Source organism: Sorghum bicolor, chromosome 2 (genome assembly GCF_000003195.3).
Source record: "Sorghum bicolor cultivar BTx623 chromosome 2, Sorghum_bicolor_NCBIv3, whole genome shotgun sequence".
Lineage (NCBI taxonomy): Eukaryota > Viridiplantae > Streptophyta > Magnoliopsida > Poales > Poaceae > Sorghum > Sorghum bicolor.
Window position 1 is genome coordinate 75,067,824 of NC_012871.2, and position 16,765 is coordinate 75,084,588.

General features: G+C 40.6%; 2 protein-coding genes across 3 annotated transcripts; both read right to left on the bottom strand.

The window, feature by feature from the left end:
• LOC8072226 (protein HUA2-LIKE 3) lies at positions 593-11,979 on the bottom strand. Of its 2 annotated transcripts, XM_021453165.1 has the most exons (13): positions 11,620-11,979; positions 8,948-9,045; positions 5,627-7,813; positions 4,954-5,416; positions 4,302-4,410; positions 4,116-4,228; positions 3,846-4,027; positions 2,766-3,228; positions 2,059-2,677; positions 1,653-1,823; positions 1,448-1,501; positions 1,195-1,281; positions 593-1,103 (listed from the first exon to the last, which is right to left on the bottom strand). In XM_021453165.1, exons 1-11 carry the CDS (start codon positions 11,743-11,745, stop codon positions 1,458-1,460), a joined length of 4,575 nt encoding a protein of 1,524 aa, XP_021308840.1. In that variant the 5' UTR covers positions 11,746-11,979; the 3' UTR covers positions 593-1,103; positions 1,195-1,281; positions 1,448-1,457. The 2 variants fall into 2 exon arrangements, with proteins under 2 accessions (XP_021308840.1, XP_021308839.1); XM_021453164.1 differs by having other exon boundaries at positions 1,195-1,501.
• LOC8072229 (rhomboid-like protein 19) lies at positions 12,569-16,459 on the bottom strand. The gene is made up of 8 exons (XM_002463257.2): positions 16,193-16,459; positions 15,727-15,851; positions 15,198-15,258; positions 14,392-14,558; positions 14,185-14,296; positions 13,892-14,094; positions 13,673-13,807; positions 12,569-13,191 (listed from the first exon to the last, which is right to left on the bottom strand). The coding sequence occupies exons 1-8, from the start codon at positions 16,235-16,237 to the stop codon at positions 13,092-13,094; spliced, it is 948 nt and encodes a 315-aa protein (XP_002463302.1). The 5' UTR covers positions 16,238-16,459; the 3' UTR covers positions 12,569-13,091.

The window sequence follows — 16,765 nt, forward strand, 5'->3', positions numbered from 1 at the left end:
GGCCATGTGCGACAAAGTCGGAGCTGAACCACGGCCATGGCCTCGTATATGATGACTCAGCACACAGGATGCGTGCATATGCTTGTCTTGCACGCCAAAGTGGCATGCCAACGCAAGTACAAGTAGAGATGGCAATGGGTATAAACTTGCTGAGTTTTGTTAGTCCAAACCTATACCTATGAACATAAAATCTGCCCGTTAAAAAACCATGACTCATGACAGGTTTAATTTGGTGCCCAGATCGATGCCCATAACTCATGAGTTTACGGGTTTAGGTACTGCATCTCCAGACCTATGCCCACAAACCCGTTAGGTCTAGATTCTTGTCCATTAATAAATCCATGAATAGAGAAATTGACCTATACCCTTACCCTAATAGAGTAAAAACCTATTGAAACGCCCTAATAAAGTAAAAATCCATTGAGTTTCAAAGACCCGTTGCCATCTTCATCTTCCATCTTGAAGTACAAGCACTCGCTAGATTGTACCAAAAAGGAAGGCCAAAAAAGATTTAAATGACCAGTTTAATACATATATAATACTATAGTTGAGGAACGAAACCAAGCATCGAGATAAATCTGAACGAGACAAGTTTATACCGCCAAAATATCCCACTATGGTTTCCTCTCTATATCGAATTTGAGTACATTCCCAAACCCACACCTCAGAAGAGCCAAACTGCCTCGCAGTGTGCGGCGACTCGCCTGCATTCGCCCGAAGAATATATTGAGCCATATTTACGTCATCAAAAGATGCCCAATAAAGTCTACAGGTACCCCAAAAATAAACATTTGAATTTTGGCCGTGTGCTCCACTGTCAAACTACAAACTAAATTGTCATAAAAAAATGACTGTTCGATGCAACAGTGTTGAAAGAAATACACAGCGATGTCGACAAGATGGTGGAATGCTAAGGTTAACAACATGGCTCACACCCTTCAGACGACTGGCCTGGCTCCCGTTTCTGCATTTGCAGAACACTGCTACAGCTACATATGTACAGTGGGTGGGTTGCGTCTCTTATTTTCAAGAGACTTAACACTAAGGACATCAGTGAATGGACATTGACGAATGCTTCACAATTCACCAATGACAAGGAAAACCTAGAAAAAATAAGCAGAAAAAACATGTGTCAGATCAATAAACAAAAAGACAACAGGTACCAAGTTTGTTTATAAAGGAGGAAATGTGTACCATAACCATTGCCACAACACCACCAGGCCCAACCAAGCACTACCAATCAGCCATGATCAGAGTTTAGTCGCGGAGTCCAATATCATTCTGAAATAATGCAAAACAGAAATAGTATGTAGGAAACTTAGTGGGGAATGCTCTTATTCCACACTTCACGAGTATCTTATCCCAAGTAAATCATGCATCTCAGAAGTTAAATTTGTAATGGGGCTAACGTGTAAGCACAGTAGTTCCAACATAAAATTTCTAATACCAGTCAGTCATCAATGGTATCTATCATAATCACGTCTTCCATGCGTCCTCCAACCTGATTTCACAACAGAGACTAGCATTCAGCATCAAGTGCACAAAGAACAAAACAAAAAAAATGACTATTAAAACATTCTGAGTTTGTGATGATGGAAAATAATGATAGAGCCTAGAGGACTGCCATCAGAAGGAAAAAAGAAATAGAATACCTCCTCCATTGGAGACTGGAGGTTCCATTGAGTGTCTGGAATCAGGAGGGTACTTGGATCTCCTATGAGGCATAGGCCACCCAGAACATGGACCTGGTGGAGGATCTAATGGTCGTCCGCAGTGAAATTGGTTGGGTGGCGGCGCTTCAAAGTGATCTGGACATGGGGGGCCTGAATGGTTGTAGAAGATAGTGCAATGAGTGATAAATAACATGACATGTGGGGTCCATTGAGTTGATTGAAAAGGAATAGGATCAACTGGATACTGATAAGAACAAAACTGGCTAAACATAAAAGTTTAATTCATGAAAAACTGTTCATAAATAAATGGCACCACTTGGATGCAAAACCTAAATGTTGGCAGAAAGAGGCGGGGGGGGGGGGGGGGGGGGGGGGGGGGGGATACCTGGTGGAAAGAATGAGGGAAACCTTCCACCATCCATAACTTCATGGTGCATTTGCCCCCTATCATGAAAGTGGCGCCATCTATCATCGAAGTGATGCATTCCATCATCGAAGTAATGCCCTCCACCATCAAAGCGACGCCCCCTATCATCAAAGTGATGTCCTCTATCATCAAAGTAAGGTCTTCTATCATATCCATGGTGTCCTCTATCATGTCCACCATACTGATATCTCTCAGGATAGGAATGGGCCGGAGGGCCGCAATTCCAAGGCTGTGCTCTCTGCTCTGGTTCAGGTGGACATGGGAACTGATTCGGACCTGGTGGGTGTGGTGGTGGCTGCAAATGGTATCCACTATTCGGCAGTGGTGCTGGTGGTGGATGGTGATAGTTATTTCCATGATGTGGCACTGAGGGCCCACATAAGCTGCCATGAGGACCAGAAGGGAATGTTGCAATAGGCTGTGGTGGTGGCGGCGGTGGCGGCGGCGGTTGATATATCTGATTAGTATGCCCTGCATATCCAGAATTGTATGGTACTGGAGGCTGCGAAGAAGCTATACATGCATCCACGTTGCCTCGATTGTTTGCAGCAGAATAAGGATGTTGTCCTTCAACATTCTGCAAAGAACACCATGGAGTAACTATACTCGCCACAAATCAAATTTCAGAGCAGTTTTCCTGCAGAAACAAAATAAGAGCTACATACATAGTTGGCTCCTGGATGTTGCGCAACACAATTGGCTGCCACAGGCAATGCGCCTTGCACCTGAGAATCTTGAGAGACAAGATATGGTGGACGTGGTAATGGTGGTGGTGATGATGGCAATGGGGGAGGGGATGGAGCTTTGTCATCAGGTAGTGGTGGAACGGAACTGAGATGCTGAGCAGTTCCTATAGAAGTATCGTTATTAGTCAGATCTTCTTGACATACAGTACTGGCTTCAGCTCCAGAGGATGGGGCTACATCCTCCATCTCAAGTTCACCGTCCACTTCTTCCAATAGAAGTTGATGCTTTGTCACATGCAATTGACATGCCTCTTGTTCATTAGCACCAGTAACTTCATGTTCAGGAGTAAGACCTTCAAAGCTCCTCTCCTCAGAGGACCTTCCATCCTCATCTTCAAGTAATTTCGTGCAAATTAAATTTTGAAGATCAAGACCAGCGTTGCTGTGAAGAATAATCAATCATATGAACGTGGAGGTGAACAGATAGTTTTTAGTACAAAACGATGGTACAGCAGTTCAGCATGCATAAATGCAGTTTGTTACATATGCTAAGTGAGACCACGCTTAAATACAGATCCAAACTTTTGTTTGAAAATTTGACATTTCATATTGTTAGTCATATAAGCAACAACACTAGTCAGCAGTCATTCAGATAACCTTGAAGTGTTCATCATGAGGCATGACAATTATTTATGTCCTTTAAACTTTTTCAACATTTCTTGAAAGATTTTCTAGTATTGATAATACTTTCACTCATTTGCTGTATCTGACAGGTTCCAAACATACAAGCACTGAAATTGTATAGCAAACAGTTCAAATAATGCCAATCTGGATCGAAGGAAAACAGCGCTAGGATGATGATATGCTATCAGCACCAAACTCGTGTACTAACGTTCTTTTTCCCCTTTTGCAAATTATGTAAGATTACCAAAACCAACTCAAAATGATAAATATGCAGAATATTTTGTGTGCAATACCAATAAACAGCATAAACAAGCCTCAGCTGTACACTCATTTTAACCTTAGAAATGGGTTCTTATTCAAAAAGTAGAGGCCTACCTTCCATATTCATCAACAAAAAATGCCTCATCATCCCGCAACGGGTCATTCAGAGCTCTCTCTGTACCAGAAGGACGGTGAGAGCTTCCAAATGACGCATCATTAAGAGCCTCAAGCTCTTTAATATGGTGGCGAATGATGTATTCTGAAAGGGTTTTTCTCTCAAGCCAGAGCCTCAAAACCTAACCACCAAGAAACAAAGTGTGTGAAAGATATGTGAAAGGGTGTTAAACTTATCATATTCTTTAATCAGGTACTGAAATCACTCGCCTTAAGACACTGCCTCCGATTCTCCCAAGCAGAATTTCCAGGTGGTGCAGAAGCATATATAATTCGTGGCAAGACTGCTTGGATGAGAGAAGGATAGGCACTACCAGGTCCACCTACATGATTCATGGTAGTAGATTTAAATCTGCCCATTCCCATGAAACAAACTTAAAAACATTATGCACATACCTTTCTGATTGCGACAGTATCTGATTATGGAATCAACAAGGAAGAACAGATCAACCCTTTTATATAAATTACTTTCCTTTTCCAGGTGTTCAATAATAATATCCATTACCTAGATTATTTTTGTTAAAAAAAGAACAGAATCAAGTCACATCTGCATCACATAACTAAAAACTGATTGATTGGTCCAATGGCTATAAAAAGGTATACTTTTTAACATTGAATGCAGCAAAAGCTGTTACTGTGTTCAAACAGAAAACTGAAATTTTTTAATCTAGTGAAGATTGTGCCATAGTGGTTAACATAACGTACCCACTAATTTCTAGCATGTAAATAGCATGCTGTCATATATACAAAGGCCACGAGTTGAAATACAGGAAACTATGGTGAACAAAACAGCTATGGTGACCATATTCCTATGACGAACAAAATCAGCTTTTGGCATGAAAGTTAATCTGTGAATGGGAAACTAGGCATGAGTTGATATCATCACAATCGGGGGCTTCAGATGAATAACTTAACCTTATCAAGCTACCAGATGTACAAATATAAGCAAGTTAACGGTAATAATAAAATCATGAGAAATTAATCTACGATAAACCTCAGTGAAACAGCATGCCTCTAAAATTAAGGTGAAGAGTGTGCAAGGCCTAACCTCCCCAGCAATGCCATGCTTAGCACAGTCCAATGCAAGGCGTGTTGCACGAGATATACTTTCTTTTGTTCGTGTTAGTGTACCAACACAAGCTTCAAACGCCCTCCGTGATGAATGGGCTTCATTACAACCTGCTAACAAGCCTTCCTGTTGCAGATTATCAAAAGGAATCTCACCACTATCTTGTTCAGTATGAATCCTATCTGAAGCAGACCTTATCGAATGATTTGAAGGTGAACACCAGCTACTTGATCCTTCTTTGAGTGAAGGTATATTCACCAAAGGTTCCGAAGCAAATTTTGAATCTAGAGAACTGTCTATGAATGAATTTGATTGAGAGAATATATGAGCATGTCCATCAGCAACTAGTTCTTCTGTAGGCATTGAATCTGAAAATAAGCTCTTATCCTTTAGGTTTATTCTGTGGTCAAGGTCTTCCAGTGCAATAACTGAAGAACTATGCCTACAAGATTAAACATCGAAACTATTATTAACCATGTCAACATGACTATGACCATAAGACTTGAGAAGTGAAGAACTTAGTAAGTTACAAGCACATGGCTCCTAAAATTTGCAGTAAATCAATTAATGCAAGAACATGTAATGCCAGTAGACAAACATGCCTACACAACAAATTGAAGGTTTGTTTTTTCACATTAAATAGAAGACTTACATTTCAAATGCTCCGGTGCTTGTGTCGGAATGAATACATGGAACTTTAGAAACCAAAGAAGAGGCACTTGTTCTGTCACGCACACTAACTACTGATTTATCTAAAACAGTGCCGATATGCAGCACAGGATCACAGCTGCCGCTAGTATACGAGACAGTAGCATTTGCTCGGCTAATTGGCTCAGAAGATACATCTATAGTTTTGCCAAAACCATTAGTCGAGCCTTCGATGGATTCCGTAGGCTTATTTCCACTTGCATTACACGAAGGTAGTCGATCAAACTTAGAAGCAAAGCCAGGCTCTTCCAATTTCATGGAACAGGCTATACCTTTTACACAGTCATTGCTATCAATCCCAGTATGTACAACCAAATCAGGTACATTTTCACTGTCTATGCAGGTTTCTTCAGAAACTTTGTCCTTTAGTACACTGTCACTGACATCAGTTCTCAAATTTTCACTATCTACGCAGGTTTCTTCAGAAACTTTGTCCTTTGGTACACTGTCACTGACATCAGTTCTCAAATCCAAAGAAACAGGAGGGAGGGCATCCTTGTTCAACATGACAGCTTCTGTGATATGCTTTTGGCCAGTTGGGGCATCTAAAGAAAGCACAGTCAAAGATACAGTGGGGCTTTTAGCCATTGCAGATTTGGGACTTTCAACAAGTGCATCTGCAGAGTTTTTAGGAGGGGACCTCTCTGTTGAAGCGGTGCAGCCTTCCAGGGTAACCTCCTTTGACTTTGTAACTTCAGGCAAAGTACTCACAGTCTCAGATGCATTAACAGACATAGCTTCTAAGAGACGATGAAGGCGTTTTGATGGAGGTAAAGCAGCTTCTACATCCAATGTCATAACCATTGGTTGCTCTTCACTGTTATCCATACAAGAATTCTGAACTCCTGGCAGGTCAGAGTAATTTGTTTTGGGTGAAGCATCTATGCCAGGAGGTACATCATCAGCTGATTGATCCTTCCCAAATATTGCAGACGTTGCATGCTTAATACATGGATCAAGTTTAGCTGGCTCTGTTTTGTCAGAAGAATGACCAGGTTCATCAACCGTGGCATTCTCCAGTGGAGACCTTTCCATTCGGACTCTTGCCCTTTTGACCAAGGGCAAGTGCTCATCTCCATGTGATCTGTTAATTTCATTTCTTAAATTTGGAGAATATACAAGATCTCCATTTGACCTAGGCTGCAATGCCCTATCCATATTTTTTAGCTCACTACTGACAGGATTATTAGCACGACAAGTGTTTGCCCTTCTTTTTCTTTTAAAAGTTCGGGTGGTGGTCATGGGAAGATCAACCGTTCCATTCAGTTTGACTTCTTTATCCCTGACTCCAGGTTTAGAAACTTCATTACTAAAAGTGCATTGTACACTATCTATGACAATACATGGGCCTTCATCATCATTACTGGCCCCAGAGGCCGCAAGTTGACTGCAGGTTCCTTGACTTGGATGTGAGAAGACTGCTTCCTTTGTACCAGAAACAGAACACGGGCTTAGTTTATCATCCTCAATGCACTTACGGTGAGCAGAATCTTCTTGCTTGTCACCAGGAATTAAATCAACAGAAGGCAGATTAGTACCATTCATCAGACCACCAGAATCCTGAATTGTTCTTAATTCAGTGCCTAATGAACTTCTTGATCTCCACGATGATGCAAAATTACCATGTGTGCAAGAATTTTGTTTCTGTGAATCTTTTTGTATTTTCTTTGAGCATGAACTAGCATGCAAAGGAGAATGCTTACTCTCATGAAGGATAGTTGACTTTTCAATAGGGTCGCCATCTGCAGAATCCACAACACAATGCTCACCCTCCATTGTGTTGATAATAGAACGAGGAGTACCTACCATGCTGTAATCCATGCAAGAGGAGGGACAATCCTCCATTTTCTTGTCATTGCCTGGATCACAACCATCATCAGGACCTTCTGTATCCAAACTGCTGATGTCATTGACATGATTCTTGGCATCTATCTTCAGATTATTTTCAGTAAAGCCACTCTTATTATTATCATTATTAATGTCTTTCTTGTCTTCCTTTAAAGAATCATAAATCTCAACTATTTCCTTGACTGCTCGGACAAAATCTGCTCCTTTCCCATATCGCTTAGCAAGTAGAGATTTTTTCTTCTCTTCGGTGAATGCCTCAAGGTCAGCATAGTTGCACAAAGCACTACAATATAATCGAAAAGATTAATGTCAGAAAAAGCACTGCATATTGTGGGATAGGGATTTAATGAATTACGTAATATATCCAAGTCTAATAGCTGCCATGAGGTAGAACTCCTGCAAGTTACCAATGTCTTTAAGCTAACCCACTTCAATGTCAGAAACTGTTACTGATGCTAGTATAGAACTGGACGTTAAGTAAGAAAAGAGATCACAGAATTAAGCTTCATAAATCATAATTAATTAATACAAGTTTCCTAAAACTAAAAGCACATATCTTTCACTGGTTCTGAATTTATCAGAACATGAAGTAATTCTTCTAGATTCTTAGAGTTGCCAGGAAATAAGATACTCTAAATAAAAACCATCTTGATTCATGGTATGAAATGAAACCATGCCAACACCATCACACTACAAATGGCACTCCACAAAAACTGGACGAACTAAAGCCATTCAATACGGTATCCATCTAGCATGGCGAACCAGATAGATACTTAATTCCCCATTTACGAAACTAGTGTTGAGTGTACTAACATTACATTGCATGAATAATTTTGTCTGAGAACCTCTTCACAGACTGTTGTCCACTTTTGTCATCTATATCTCCTTTGTCCTTTCATAAACAATCATCAGCTGGGATACTAACTTGGAATGTGATCATCATGTAGTCCTTTTTATATGCATTCTTAAATTTGTAAAGTTGTACAAACATTTAGCAAAATGTGTCAGTTTGAAAGATCACATTAGGATTTTTTTTCTCAGAAATCCAAATAAAACTAGGATCCTACTGACATGTAAGGCTGAAAATAAATAAATCCTAAAAGTCTGTAATGATATTATATGTTCCTTATCTCAACTAATAAGGAAATCCAAATTAAATCTTAGAAAAGATTAAACTAATTTACTAGGATCCTACCATCATGTAAAGCTATAAATAAATAAATCCTAAAAGTTTGTAGTTTACTAGGATCCTACCAATTTCATGTGACGACAGCGCCAACAATCAAATTACTTCTGAATAATATACATCTTAAGAAAAGAGCTATCTGGTCCAAGAAAACAATGTACATGGGATGAAAAGGAACATATAGAGAGTATCAATCGAAAAGGAAGATCTTAAATTCAAAGTGATACTCACATCTCTTTAGTTCCATAAAAGTAGACCAGCAACTTCTTTTTAGCTACAATAGACTTCTTTTTAGCTGCAGGAAGGTCCCATTGCTCTGGTTCAGTTATCTGTAACAGTATGGGAATTCAGGGACTGAGATCCTCGACATGGATATTTTCAGTTTCAACTCTACAACCACACGCATCTCCAAGAGTAGAAAAAAAAAGCTACGAGTGCATGAATAGAGTAGATTATTCGAGGCAGCTTTGCCCTGGAAATCTCAGCTTAAAGGCATGGTTATGTGAGGTAAGACTTATAAACATGGCATACAGATGAAAAACAAAATGGTTTCCTGAAATAGCACCAAAGAACTTCTGAGAGAATAGAGACATTATTAAAAGAAACCTTTGCCGGCAGAGGCAAACAAATACTCTCTCTGTCCATCCTTGATCAGCGCCTAACTGTGTTTGTCTCGGGTGGACATGCTTGGCTCTTCGGGTGGGTCGCTAGTGAATTTCTATCTTCACTGTGCCACTCCTAGTTCTCCTGCATGCTAGTGCTCGTGGGCAGTGCAGTTTTAATGAATCCCATTCCACCAACAACATCGTGCCTCCTACAACGTGGAGTTAATTGACTAGGTACTTGCGTGTGTGTGTGTGGACGAGGAGGGGGGTATTCCATGGTTGGTCACGGTCGCAACGCAAAACCAAATGTGGTCGCGAATTTGGATGGCTGGAGAACACCGTATATGAAGAGCGTGAGAAAAGAAAGTAATTGTCAGTCACTTATGACCATGAAAATCTCATTAGCAAATCTAAGACTAGGTTAGTATCAAAGTTCACGATGATCGAGAATGTTATCCTATGCATATTAACACCTTTTTTTAGAACTGTGCGTATTAACACTAACGTAATGCTACATAACACATAGAAGTAATAAAGCCATAAAAATATAACTGCAAGAAACTGAGAAACGAGTATATGACAGAGAAGAAAATATCTAGAGAAATCCGTGTTCACAGCAGACACCACAATTTAAGTGTGGAACAAACTGCATAAATTCTAGAGACATGTGCTGAACTTAGAGATCTATATGTATCATTTCACTATTGATAGAGCTCATTTCCTCATCGTTTACAAAATTTCCGAAACAAAAATAAACGAAGCAGCAGCATTAAGATCCCTGCCCCTCAATGCTCAGAATATTAATCGGTTAGTAACTGAACCTACTTATGCTGCCCTTAAATACCACAGGTTAAAACTCATCCGAAAGGAACTTACCCTTATCACCTATACCTCAACTATGTCTTGAGATCTATAAATGTTGATGTGGACTGAGTATTTGATGAACTGCTATAGAAAATGAAAAAAACAAACAAACAAGAAAGTACTTCAATTGGTAGTTATCATAAAATTTCCAAATCCCACACTCACGACTCATGAGAAAGCAAACAAGAATTATATCAACCAAATTCATGGTGCCCACCAACCTTAAGAGCCAAAATCACCAGGGCGTTAAATCATGCTCTGAAAAACTTCAGCATAAACCAAGTGAGAGTGGTGCAAGGTTGGCCCACCTTCAAACGCGGAGAGAGTATAAGGATTGACAGATCCTCTTTAAAGGATATTGTATTTCCATTAATGAAAAGATCAATGGCTGCTTCTAAACCTTCACCAGTTCAAGTACAATATATAATCCTTAGAGGACCGAACTGCCGAGGAATATAAAACAGTATGCAAGCATCAGAAATAACGAACCTAAGTAGCCAAGTATCAAACAACCATTTGAAACTTCACAGTTCCATATGCCCAAGCTAATTGCACATATGCCATCTTCCATAGAGATTAATAGGTGAGGAAAGACAACAATGGGACAGGGATTCTAAAGAGAATCATAGTGAATGGAACCAATCAATAGCCTGAGAGACAACAGTTGGTTCCCCAAAAGCTGGCACAGTTCTTCCACAACCAGAAAATCACCATGTTGCATCCAAGTACCCGACCTAAACAGTCCAGAAACCACTGAAACCAACACGTTGGCACTAACAACTAACAAGCAAACATTTAGCACCTCTGATTGGCCTAAAGGATCAGGATTTAGTTGAAACATAGAATATAACCCTTGGTCACAAACTTATGGCATGGGGAACCAACATTTGCTCCAACAAACGTATTTTTATCTAGCACATCTTCATCAATATCAAAGGTAAACAAGCTCCCATATACCAGCCGATTAAACTCTACAACCCCGATTAGCAGAAGGAAGAGATCTCAATTACAGTTATCACTCACTTATCAAGGCAATCAATATTTGAGAAACAATATGACATTGCAGTGAGAAATCATATTTAGGGCATGGATGGAACTAGTGGGAACTTGCAAACTGGTCAGAACAGATTCATGGCAAGTTGGTCACCACTGATCTCATATAACGAGAAACCCTTGAACATGCCAAGCCTCACGAAAGGCAGCACAAAAACTAGAGCATAATAGTAAAGGTCTGCCAAATCAAATGAGCAGCCATAGAAACCTCAACTTTTAGTAGGGATTACCGTGGTGACACCGTAAAAAAAAGACTGCTCTCGTCAAACGACGAACCCTAGGCAAGCTCTCCAACTATAGCTAGAATCCCCAAACTGCGTGATGCCTAAACTAGTGCCGGGGGAGCCGGATCAGAGAGAACAAGTGGCCAGTACTACTCACCATGGCCGGCCACGCCGGGAAGCCTTTCATCTTAGCGAGCACGAGGTCGCCCACCTTCCACTGCGCCGCCGCAGCAGCTGCGGCGGCGGCGGCCGCCGCCCCGCGCTTCTTACGGGCCGGCGGCATCGCTGACCCTCCCGCCCACCCGCCACCGGCGCTTAGAAGGAAGCTCCGTTGCGTCTAGCACCAGAAGCGGCAGCGCCGCCGGATGCTGGAGGGGTGGAAGCGGGTCCAGACTTCGTGGTGGTGGCGGCGGCGGCGGCGAGGGAGACAGGAACAGGAGGCATGTGGCGCCGGAGTGGGATGCCAGAGTCCCGGTTCGGCTTCGAGAATTCTCCCTTTCCGATTTGATTTTACTGGCGCTCTTTTCCAACTTTTTTTTATTTCTATAGTTGTTTTTTCTGTTGCTTTTTGAGTTTTGTCATGTATTTTTAGGAGCATCTTTTGGCAAGAAGATTTTTTTAATTTTATTTTATTTATTTTTTTGCTGCTGGCTAGCAAGAATCCTAAAAGGCCTTTCACGCCCACTTGAGGTATCGTGAAGCATACGTGCTTATAGCCTCCATCAAAAAGAGTGACGTTTTTTACTTTTAAAAATTGTGTTTGACCGTTTGTTTTATTCAAAATTTTATATAAATTATAAAATAAATAAATCATTAATAAAGTATTTTTAATGATAAAATAGGTCTTAAAAGATATATAATATTTATGTAAAAATTTAGAATAAAACGGATGATCAAACAAAATGTCTGAAATTCTAAAACGATGTTTTTTTTAAGGACGGAGGGAGTACTAGTGTAAATCGTAGGTTAGGCATTTCTGTAGATCGATGCGATGTATGATTGTGATAATGGATCAAAATTACTAACTAAAAAACTTATTGAGAAAACCATGATTTACGAATTTAGACCAAAGGAACACCAAAAAATAAAATTGTGAGAATGAAACAGAAAGAGATAAAGCCAGTACTCGGCAAAAGTTGGCAATGTCAATGGGCCAAGTGTACTGGGTTCATCGTCCTTGGCTACCGAAGTGGAAATGACGACAGGTAAATATTAGAGTTACCTTGAACTTAGAAGTGGATACAAAGCTCTAAAGATTACAAAAAATAATCTTGTTGCTGTCAACTACTATCAAGGATCAACCTCACCATTTGAATGAAACAAACAGAAAACTAAACATAGATGAGTTCTTGTCTATGGAGCATCGCGTTGTACACTACTTAGTACTTGATAACTTCACTAGTTGATTACAGAGAAACCATGGGAAAAATGGAGTGCAACGCTTCATTTGTTGGTTCCTGATGATATAACTACAAAAAACCATCAAAAAATGAAGCACTCGGCAGTGGGGCTGGGGCTGCTGAACATACATGACACATTCGCATTCGATCAATCCTTCAGGAAATCACATAGAAACGAATCGCCAGGAATTCACAAACTGCACAGCTCGTTGTTCATTGCATAGAAGACTCAAACTTTGTCAGCAGCATCCAGTGATGTGCCCTCTGAACTTCTGACTGCAGCCAGCTTCTCGGCTAATCTTTGCTCCAGTGCCCGTTGACCCCTCTCTCTACAATGAGGCAAACAAACATTATGCCTGACAGAATAGAATCACGGTTGCATGCAACTAGCAACTGGCAAGTGCCAACAGAGTCGTGTGATATGAAACCACCAAATGGAGCTACAAGCTACGGCACAGTAGAACAAAGACAGAAAACATGATAGGCACATGAACAATGTGTGACTCCACTACCTCACGGACTTGACAACAGAAAACATGACGGTCTAGAACCCATGAGGTAGAATACAGTATCATTAGTTTGTGAAAAAGCAGGGCAATAGAAGTAATATTGCTTGGACCGAAGGATTGCTTATTAGGAACAAAATGCTACAAGCAGGAAAAAGTTATGCACTGATCATTAGTTGTGAAAAAGCAGGGCAATAGAAGTAATATTGTTTGGACCGAAGGATTGCTTATTAGGAACAAAATGCTACAAGCAGGAAAAGGTTATGCACTGATAAAACTGAAGACAAAGCTACGAAATGCTAACCTCCTCCTGTTTGCCTCAATCGAATCTGAACCAGGCAGTGGTGAGGTATCTAATGTTTGTCCCCTGGCATCAGATCTTTCGGATCTTCCACAAAGTAGCCTATGGAATACAGATGCTACTGGGTCGAGAATTGGTCTGCATGTTTTGACAAATTTGTCAGAATATACTTCAGCGAACTGCAGAATAGTCTAGAGTTTCTATAGAGGGAAAATGAACTACCTTACAAATTCAGGGAAGAAGCTTGAGAAAGAGAACTCCTCACTTGGATCTCCTTTCAGTCCAGTCTCAACTCTCTTTTGAAAGTAACGGAGGTAGATCCAACTCATATAAATGCCAAACAACAGAACTGGGAGGTAAGACATCAAGTCATTTACGAAGAAGCTTACAACAATGGAGATCAATGCAACAAGAGATGGAATCCACTGTATAGCCAGAAAAAATAAGATCGTTAGCAAACATTAATGGTAGCATGAAAATTCAGGTTACTTTTATTGATATTCGAAGAGAACAACCTTTGCCTTGATCTTTAGCAGAAAAAGATTAAGTTCTTGATCAGGTAAAAGCTGTTTAATGCCCACCAACAATCCTGATAGAACCCCATAAAATCCAGAAAGAGGAGTATAGCTGGAAAAAGGCAGATTGTAAGAACACCAAGGCTGGACCTAATATGATATGTTAAACTACTTATTTTGTAGAGATAAGAGAAATACAGTACTTACAGGTAGATCTCTTGCTGAGTTATATAGTACAGCACAATGGCAGTCATGAAGACACAAGCAGAAGTTGAAAAGTTGACAATAAAGATGAATTTTGATAACTCTTTTGAACCCCATAGAGGTTCTAACAACTTCCCAAATAAAAGAAGACCAATGATGCTGACAACCACCTGCACAAATATTGGTCATGTGAGTTGAAGGAGCTCTGGTATGTGTTGCCAAACTGTTTGTAATACTTGAAAGGACCAGTAAACATGACATATTTGCCAAACTGTTTCTAATACTCGAAAGGACCAGCAAGCAGATGTATTTAAAATGTGATGCAATATTTATTTAGCACAAAAACAGCAAACAGCAGATCGAACACTCCAGGGAAAAACATCTATAAAACAGAACGCTAGTATTTTTCATTGCCTAAGGTGACATTCAAGTGTACAAACATCTAGAAGAACTCTAAGTAATAATTAGCAAGAACCATGCTATACCACCACTGTAATAAGAGAAAGCTAGAAGCTAAATTAAGTTAGTATTTATTTGAATGCAATTGATTCCATGACATAAGTTACATCCAAACAAGCAGACACCAACACACTGTACTATACTCTACCGCATACCTGATTTCAACCAGTTCATTACCTGTTTTGAGTTAGCTGCTTCCTTCAATAGCTAACTACATATAAGTACTTTTTTGTCTTTATTTGGAAGTACTTTTTCTTTCACGTGAAAGGTGAAAGGACAATAAACATGCATATATGAGGAAGGTGCTCTGAATAAATTATTAAATTAAATGATTGGATGGAAAAATTTACCCCTGGAATTGTTTGCTCGACATAGCCAGCAGTTATCAGGTTCCAAGCAAAAGGGATCGTCCTGCAAATAAAAATCAAATAGCTGAGTATTCAAGACACACATTTGGTTCGGTGGTTTTTTCTTTAGAGAATATTTGCTAAATTAATTTCGTAGGCCAAAACAAACCAGATGCAATGCTGAATACATCCTAGAAATCTAGTGGTGAAACCATGAAACCAACTGACCAACATGTCATTAATTTAACACACTGACTAATTATTGCAATTACAATAACTCAGCAGCTTAAACCTGCATTTCAAATGGATGTTCTGGTTGCCAATATCAGTAGCTCCATATAACAGTCAAATACTACCAGAAGAACAAGTATTTCACCTCAGAGGGTGACTAAGAAACAACTTAGCCATTCAGTAGAAACTCAAAACGGTGGTAACTAGGAAACATAGGGCAAACTAGGAGTCAAGCAGGCAACTAGTAAAAGATGTTGTTCTGGATACAGAATTCCAACACAGTGGAGATCTGAGCTTCTACCTTCCAGGGATAAGTGCGAGATAGGTGACGGCGGACGGGAACAGCTGGACTACAAGGTGCACAAGGAGCAATATGACGGCGAGGCCCTTGCACAGCTTCGTGTACCCCCTGAAGAAGCCTCCACTCTGCATTCGTTGGCGAGACCAGATATCATGAGAGAGAACTATTTTCCATTCGAACACACGGCATCTAACTGATCGGTGGCAAAGGTCGGGATGAGACATACAATAATTTCAAGCATAATTCAGTCGCCAGACAATAGCAAACAACAAATTGGTTAGCCTGTGGAGAGCAGCACGCGCGGAACACATTGGGGCCGAATCAATCTTAAATACGGCAGATAGTATCAGATCACAAGGTCGCCTAATTCATTGCGCCCGCCCTAAACAAACAGACTACTCCCAGATCTAGAGAGAGACGGGAGAGGTGTACCCCCGCGGGAAGAGAGAGATGGAGAGAGGTGTACCCCGGCGGGAAGCGATGGCGCCGGAGGCGAGCTGCCGCTCATCATAGTGGCGGCCGCCGCCCGACGAGATCCGCGGCCGCCGCTTGCACTTGGATTTCTTGGTCGGGATCGCCGCCGAAGGAATTAGCGGAGTGCAGAGCAAGCAAAGCAGGTTGTGGGGGGTCGGGGAGTCAGGGTTTGGAGAGAGCAGCTGAGCAGGTTTCCACTCCTGAGTCCTGTCTCTGCTAAGCTAGCTTAACTGCATATTGCTGAATCCTCTCTCCTCTGCTAGCTTAACTGAATTTTGTTTTTTTTATTGCATCGTTAAGATATGGAGGGGTACAAAACAAATAAAGTATACAGCTAACCTTAACTGCAGTTTTTTTATTGCATCGTTAAGATAAGGAGGGGTACAAATCAAGTATCCAGTGGCTAATCTCTTCTAGAATGACTAGTCCAAAGTGAGGAAACCACGAAAGGTGCAAATCCTTCAGACACCTGCCGTTTCATCATATAATAATTTCCTGTCACGAATCAAACGGGTATTTCGCAAAGGTAGAAGATAATCAAACGGGTATTTCCCAAAGGTAAAAG

Bases quoted from the DNA above. Each gene is read 5' to 3' on its own strand.
- LOC8072229 (XM_002463257.2), bottom strand. From the start codon at position 16,237: ATGATGAGCGGCAGCTCGCCTCCGGCGCCATCGCTTCCCGCCGGG. The intron at 15,852-16,192 runs GTACACCTCTCT...CAACGAATGCAG, and splicing joins CGCCATCGCTTCCCGCCGGG to AGTGGAGGCTTCTTCAGGGG. The intron at 13,808-13,891 runs GTAGTTCATTTT...CAAAACATGCAG, and splicing joins TTCTTCCCTGAATTTGTAAG to ACCAATTCTCGACCCAGTAG.
- LOC8072226 (XM_021453165.1), bottom strand. From the start codon at position 11,745: ATGCCGCCGGCCCGTAAGAAGCGCGGGGCGGCGGCCGCCGCCGCCGCA. The intron at 9,046-11,619 runs GTGAGTAGTACT...ATACTGTTACAG, and splicing joins TCCCGGCGTGGCCGGCCATG to ATAACTGAACCAGAGCAATG. The intron at 2,678-2,765 runs GTATGTAGCTCT...TGTTCTTTGCAG, and splicing joins AACATCCAGGAGCCAACTAT to AATGTTGAAGGACAACATCC.